The sequence below is a fragment of the Lissotriton helveticus genome, chromosome 1_1 (genome assembly GCF_964261635.1).
Source record: "Lissotriton helveticus chromosome 1_1, aLisHel1.1, whole genome shotgun sequence".
NCBI lineage: Eukaryota > Metazoa > Chordata > Amphibia > Caudata > Salamandridae > Lissotriton > Lissotriton helveticus.
Genome location: NC_136057.1, coordinates 1,922,187,003 through 1,922,193,772, shown reverse-complemented (window position 1 = coordinate 1,922,193,772; position 6,770 = coordinate 1,922,187,003). Strand labels below are relative to the sequence as shown.

General features: G+C 47.1%; 1 protein-coding gene across 1 annotated transcript; it reads right to left on the bottom strand.

Moving 5' to 3' along the window:
- Nucleotides 1–284: 284 nt before the first annotated feature.
- On the bottom strand, nt 285–5,772 carry LOC144775753 (regulator of G-protein signaling 5-like). The gene is made up of 5 exons (XM_078659244.1): nt 5,566–5,772; nt 4,045–4,146; nt 3,864–3,925; nt 2,892–3,058; nt 285–2,364 (listed from the first exon to the last, which is right to left on the bottom strand). The coding sequence occupies exons 1-5, from the start codon at nt 5,610–5,612 to the stop codon at nt 2,164–2,166; spliced, it is 579 nt and encodes a 192-aa protein (XP_078515370.1). The 5' UTR covers nt 5,613–5,772; the 3' UTR covers nt 285–2,163.
- Between the last annotated feature and the right edge of the window lie 998 nt (nt 5,773–6,770).

The following is a 6,770-nucleotide window of genomic DNA, read 5'->3' as shown; positions in this document are numbered from 1 at the left end:
CTGCCTTGTAAATAAGGCGAGGCCCCTATCATCCCCACAACGTCACGGAAAGTGACGCTGTGACGGTGATTGGGGCTTGTACATATGCCCCATGAGATGGAGAGCTAACCTTGAAGACTTCACGGTTTCTGAAATGTTTTTTTTTTTACTTTTTACCCAGAGATAGTACTTTTCCAGAGAATCCACTGCTTTCTTGGAGGTACCTTTGAATTGTGTGATGAAATGATTAAAACAAGTATAAAAAATATAATAACTGAACAAAATCAATAAACCCAAAACAGCACTCTTTTTTCGATTTTTATTCAGTCATCTCATCAAAGAACAGGACATAGCATTATTAAATAACGAAATAAATAAATATATAAATACAAATATACATACATAAATAAAGACACTCAAAAAATAGTCAAAAGTCCCTCAATTGGGACTGTATCTTGTTGAAATGAATCCTGTCAATGCTGAGAGCGCAGGTGATGATGCATTGATGCCTCTATCATTTGTTCAGGGTCCTCATTAGCCCATCCTGTGCAGCACTAGCCACAATCTACTATCCTGGAGAGGAGAGGGGTCATTGGTAGAGCCCAGCATGAGCCCCAGTTATCAGTGGCCATCCACTGCATGCCTCGCCTGCAGAGAATGAACTCAAAGGGAAAATAACGCGTTTGGTGAATGGGCGAAGTGGGGTGCTGTTCGAGTGTTAGAGTCCAGAACCCCTCAGAAGGAACAGCCACAGCAATGCAAGTGAAACTGAACCGGGGTAACTGTAGAAGGGCGCTGTCGATTAGTGAGGGAGCTCAATTAAAAAAATGCACAGTTATGGCAAAATAAAGTTATTGTTCGTGGAGGTTAAGGAGGCTTAGAAAAGAAGTATTAGTACCAGAATACAGAGAACTGAATGGGACAGACTCAGACACATCTATGGGACTTCACTGGAACCCAAGTCACCTAAACCCCAGAGTCTCCCTGATCCTGAGCCGAATAGTGCATGGTGGAAACCACTACAAACTGGCCAGTCCCAGTGTGACTCTGAATGTCCACAAAAGTGTTACTGAGGAGAGAACAGAGGCCAAGAAGGAGCGTTCTTCTCATTGCTGTGGATGAACCGTCCGCAGATGCGCACTCTAGTTTAAGTGCATGACGCAAATCATGCCACACCCTTCCACCATCAGGGTGTCCTCAAAATCATCTACCAGATTTGTACTCAGCCCTAAATCTTGTAGACTTGTCTCTCTGAAGCAGGGTTCCCATCACCCCCAACACCAGCCTGGGTATTATTGAGCTTACCCACCCTTAGTATCTCACAATTCTCCTGGCACGGTCTCATAGTAAAGACACAATTTGTACATCATATGCATGGCAGCGTCTTTTGCAAGATGCTCAGTCGAGTCTTCTTGCATCGTCTGTGGGTTACTGACAGTATCCATGATTGAAACAGAGGAAGGGCCTGGTGAACAGACACTTGTCGCATTTTAGAAGGATCCAGGGAGGTACAGGTCCTTACATTGCAACAGTAGTCAGTACAAGCCTATCAGAGCAACACCGTGCAAAAATCCATTGGGCACTCAACATTTAACACATTATTAGACTTACTTTGTTTAGTTCATTATTTTCAAATGTTATATATCCATCTACTGTGTAGTACCCAAGCCTGCAGGTATGTGTACCTGTGCACGTGTCTCGAAAACCCACTCCTGTGGATTCGGTCACAAACAGAAACTACTATAATTCCGACACTCTGTACCTCGTACTTTCAGTTACTGGTACACTTACACACACAATTTGTTCATGCATACCAAAACTGTGTGTCCATCTTACATCCCTGACCATAAACATCCTTGCGGTGGTGGCCGAGATTAGTAAAATATATTACAGCAGTATATCCCCTTAAGACATGTGCCTCATGGGAAACAAGCTTGCATTATACACGTACTCGCTCCTCAAACACTATAATGCTTAGATCATCTTGAGAATACATTCCAGGGGAAACATTCTGTACCAAAGTCCACAGGACAAGTCCTTGAAGAGACACTTCCTGAGAACGTTCTCTTCCTGATCCTCGCTGTTGCCTTCCCGATCCTCACTCGAGGTGTCTGATTCTAAGGGGCCAGATACGTTGCGCCCTAATATTTTGCCAAAGTCATATTTTTACAATCAGAGTCGACTTCACGTGTGTGAGTGCTGGGCACCCCCATGGTGAGAGGCAATATTCAGAAGGTCTTGGTAGAAGGCGGATCTCAGGAACCTGGGGTAGCTGTCCTTCTCCATGAGGACCCAGGTCTTCGCCTGTGCCACGTCGAAGCATTTGTGTGTTGCATGTGCCAACTGGAGTTGAGTGAGTTCCTTCGTCTGGTGGTCGATATTCACCTGGAAGGATGGGAGACAGCATGTTAGTAAAGGAAAAGAATGAACTCCAAGTGTTCTGGCTCGTATCTCCCTACGCTTCCATTAAAAAGATCCCCTTTCTGACCCCTAGAGCTCCTAACCCCAGCCTTCTGGCTCGGCCATACAGCATTACCACCGCCATATTTATTGGGATACTCTATAGAAGAGTAGTAATACATTCCTGCCCTATCTTATTGAAAGCTAGGGGAGAGGAGTTGGCCTAACGGCTAGGGCGCTCGACCTCGGACCTGAGGATCTGGGTTCGAGTCTCGGTAACGACACCAAAACCTCCTGTGATTCTGGGCAAATCACTTAATCTCCCCGTGCCTAAAAATGAAAGTGTGTCCTCATGTAACCTAACTGGAAAATATGTAAAAGCGCTTTGATACCTGATTCGGTTCGGGTCTAGTTTGCGCTATATAAAACTCTGCAAAAAAAAAAAGCTAAAGAATTGCAAGGGAACCCTCTATGATCTGGAGAACAGTCTAGTGAATCTGGCTCTAACTCACCTCTCTGGAGGCTTCGTTCTGGATAAACTGCTCGTAGATCTCCTGAGCCTTGGACGACAGTTTGGCAGCTGAGCGGATTTTCTTGTACTTTTCGCAGGCAAGCCAGAACTCTAAGTTCTCATCGCTGAACTCGGTCTTCAGGAAGGACCAGAATGCAGCAAGGCCGTCTGCACGGAGAAAATAAGAAAATAATGGTTAGGAAGGAAGAGCACAGATCTGAAAAGAGTTGTACATTTGAACAAACTTCAGTATCATCCAGCAACTTATCCCACATGTCCACTCTTGTGCAGCTCATCCTCTCAATCACCCCTCTCAGTGCATCCTTTGTTCTCCTATTTCATCTCATGTGGTCGCTGATCTTTCTACAGGTTCTCTCCAATGACTCACTGGACCTCAATGGCGTATCCCATGGCCTATTGTTTAATTCTTTGGTTTACCCCAGATAGTCCAGCCAGTCATCCATGCTATTAATATGTAATCATATCGATCCTGTTCAGTCTTAGTTCAACCACCCATTGACAATTAGCCACAATCAGCCATGATTCATCCACATGTATCCCCATTCTAGCCCTAACCCATATAGAAGCTTTTTCAAATGTTCTAGCAATAAAAGGTCCCTCCACCTGCCACATATAATCTCCGATCCAGTCATGATCCTCCATGCCCCGGACCACCAGTTAACTCGCAAGAACTTTCCTCCCACCTACTCTGCCACGGTCCATACGTTTCCCTCCGCTTCCGACTAGGCATGATCGATCCATCGCTGCACCTTCTCCCAGCCTACCCAGCTATGTTCCATCTGTCCACTTACATGCAGCTTTCAGCACAAGCCAGTCATGAGCCAACCCTCTCCCTTCAGCATTCCCCGCTGGCCCTGGGTTGAGGCCATAATGACTCCATTGAACTGCCATCACACATCCATCCTGCCCACCCACAGCCCGCCCCTCCATCCTCAGAGTGACATGTACTCACCTTTACTACTCAGCAGATTGTCGAAGGAGTCCCTCCATCTCATCACATCTTCCAGGCAGAGTCTGCAGAAAGAACAGGAAGAGCTTTAGGACAGGCAAGGACCAGAAAGGGAAATACCATTGACACAAAGAACACAAAACCCTTTGTGAAGGGTCGGTGACAAGTGAGGCCCCTGATTTACCTGTGTTTGTTTCTTGGTTTGCTATGGGCGCATTTTCCAGGTTCCAAAGCTGCATCGGGTTTCTGAAGCAGGACTCCCAGGCGGGCCCCAAGCTCTTTAACCCTGAAAGTGAAGAGACATTTGTTAGTTTTGAAGTCGTGCTAAGAAACTTGGCAGCGAGTTGGTTTGGAAGCCTCCCTCCAAGGGCACTGGTGAATGTGTTACAGACAAGTACCAGCTTCCATACCCAGTTCTTTGCAAAAATTATATGGTTTTATGCTATTGTCTGTGTGTTTCTCCTTTTGAACGCTCTCTACAACAGTTGTGCCTAGCACTCTATTTAGTGATTCTCTGTGTATCGACCTTGGAATTACAAAGGGCTGAAATAACACTGTTGATCCCTGCTCTTGTTGCTTTTGGCACAGAAGGGAGATAGAATAACTCCTCATATGAGGTCACTAAGTATTTAAATGCATTTTCAGCATATTATTGCAGATGCACACAGCACAGTGCAAGAGTGCAAGACCCCTCATAACCCATAGCTTTATCTGGGAGATGAGGCACTTAACCTCAGTCAATCCCCGTCCCCACCAGTATCACAATTATAAAAATGTCTCATGTTAGTATAGTGCTTAGAACGGGATCATCTCTTCCTTGGGTTCAGTGAGCAGGATACATGGTCACTGGTCAAATACCACCTAACACCTCAGGCTTTTAAAATTAGAACAATTCAGATCAGTATAAGGAACCCCTCAGTCCTTTCTCCCAGAGTATGTTTCATGCGATGACACTATACATTTAATAGCCCCCTGTTTAAGGATTGCCTTAGACAGCCATTCTGTTGGGGAGAGGGGGCTGTAAGAAAGCCGCACACTTGTTCCCTTTCTCTGAGGTGAGAGTGGACAGTCCCTTCTTCCCTAGTGTGTCAGACTGGACCAGGCGGCCCCCTTCGCTCCCCCTTCTCTGGTGCAGCGCATAAGCGCATCTCTCTGCGCTGGAATGTCTGCGGTGACCTGCCAGAGCCCCTCGCTCTGGAGACCCACCTATCGTTCAGCATCACCTCAGGGTTTACACAGAGCACAGGTAGCATTAAATGTGCCAGCGGTAAGGTTACTAGATCAGGGCATTCAGGTAACACAGCTCAATGCATTCTGGACGCTGTGGTCCTGGGAAGTCTCATTTAGTCAAACTGTGTATGACAGTTATGAGGAAAAGAAAAGAACTCGGATATTGACTTACTAAAATATTTTCATTGTGCCTACCTAGCTAAACGGCCATCAAGTAGCTACACAAAAGACGAGCAGACTAGAGCTCAGCTACATAAGTAAAACAGGCTTAAGTAACAATGGCAGGAACACAGAACTGGACGTTTAGTTAAGCTGTAGACACAGCCGCACAGGGAGTCGTCTGCAAACGCTAGCTGGGATTTTAAGTCAAGTAAATGAACAGCTCCCTCCTGCCCCCCAAGTGTGCGCATTTCTTACTGCAACCTTGCGCAGCCACACTGCAGAGGTCTGCCATAGCGCCTCGACTCTCTCTTACCTCTCGATGCAGATGGCGGGCAGGGTGGTCAGACTGTCCTTGCACATGGCGCCGGGTGGGCTGCAGCAGGGCGGTGTATTCCGTGGGCGGCTGGAACAGCTGGTGGAAGTCCTCTGAGCTCCGTTCGCTGCAGATGGAGCTTCTTACAACAGCTCGGTGCTTCGGCCCCCAAGACCCGCTGACTGAGAGCGGCAGATGCCCAGAGCTGTCTGCCAGTCTGCTGTCTTGTTTTCGTCTGTCAGATTCCTTCTGACAGTGGTGAGTTTTTGGATACCGAGGCAGTAGCCTCATTACTCCACAATCATTTTGAATTTTTTAGTCGCTGTTTAGATTGTCTTATTGATGTGTGACGCTTTGTCACAGTTGAGGTTGCATCACATGGTCATCTCAGTGATGGGCGCAGGCGGCTCCTATATATATCCTGAGTGGGCAGGCGGGGCGGGGCCATCCTTCGCGGCAGCCAATGAGAGGCCTGGCCGCGGCTCTGCGTCCGACACGAGGCAGATGTGTGATGCTCTGTGATGCTCGCGCTGCTGTCAGAGCTGGAAGCACAGGACAGGGAGCGGGGGAGAAGCGGTGTCCCTCCCATGGACATCAGTCAAACGCACGGCCCAGGACAGGAGAGGCTGCTCCGATCAGTACAGTGGAGCGCAGCTGGACAGTTTTCACCTATGTCTGCGTAGCAGCAGTGCCATGCCTGCACAAATATGTGAACTGTTAAAGGAAGAATATGGTTACATTCACATTCAAAATGTATTTCTGCGGGGAACCCAGACTTGGAACTGAGCTGCCCTAGATCCAACAGCTGGATCTGCGCCAGGTTTTACCCCAACCTCTTACCCGCAGACGGACAGAACAGGGCACATCTCAAGGCAAACAGCATTCATTTCTGATCTGTGTGTTTGTACACTGCCGAGATTATACTGAAATACAACCCGAAACGCTTCTAAGACCCAGCAGACGAACTGTTACAAAGGGCTGTAAGGCAATTCCAGTTTGCATTTACGTAGGAAGTCAGTAACAAGTTTTATTATCATACTTTAGTGGTTCTTATTTTATCGTATTCGGAAGAGCGAAAAGCTGAGATAACCCACTGTGCACCGACACATAATTTCCTGCAGAGGGCGCACTACCTGCGGAGCTTTCTCGAAATAGACCTTGTGGCGCAGACTGCATTCAATGATCCGCCGCTATATACAGCCGAA

Excerpts from the sequence above, each read along its gene's own strand:
- LOC144775753 (XM_078659244.1), bottom strand. The coding sequence starts at position 5,612 with ATGTGCAAGGACAGTCTGACCACCCTGCCCGCCATCTGCATCGAGAG. Across the intron at positions 3,926-4,044 it reads AAACCAAGAAACAAACACAG|ACTCTGCCTGGAAGATGTGA; the intron begins GTAAATCAGGGG and ends TTCTTTCTGCAG. Across the intron at positions 3,059-3,863 it reads CAATCTGCTGAGTAGTAAAG|ACGGCCTTGCTGCATTCTGG; the intron begins GTGAGTACATGT and ends TTCTCCGTGCAG.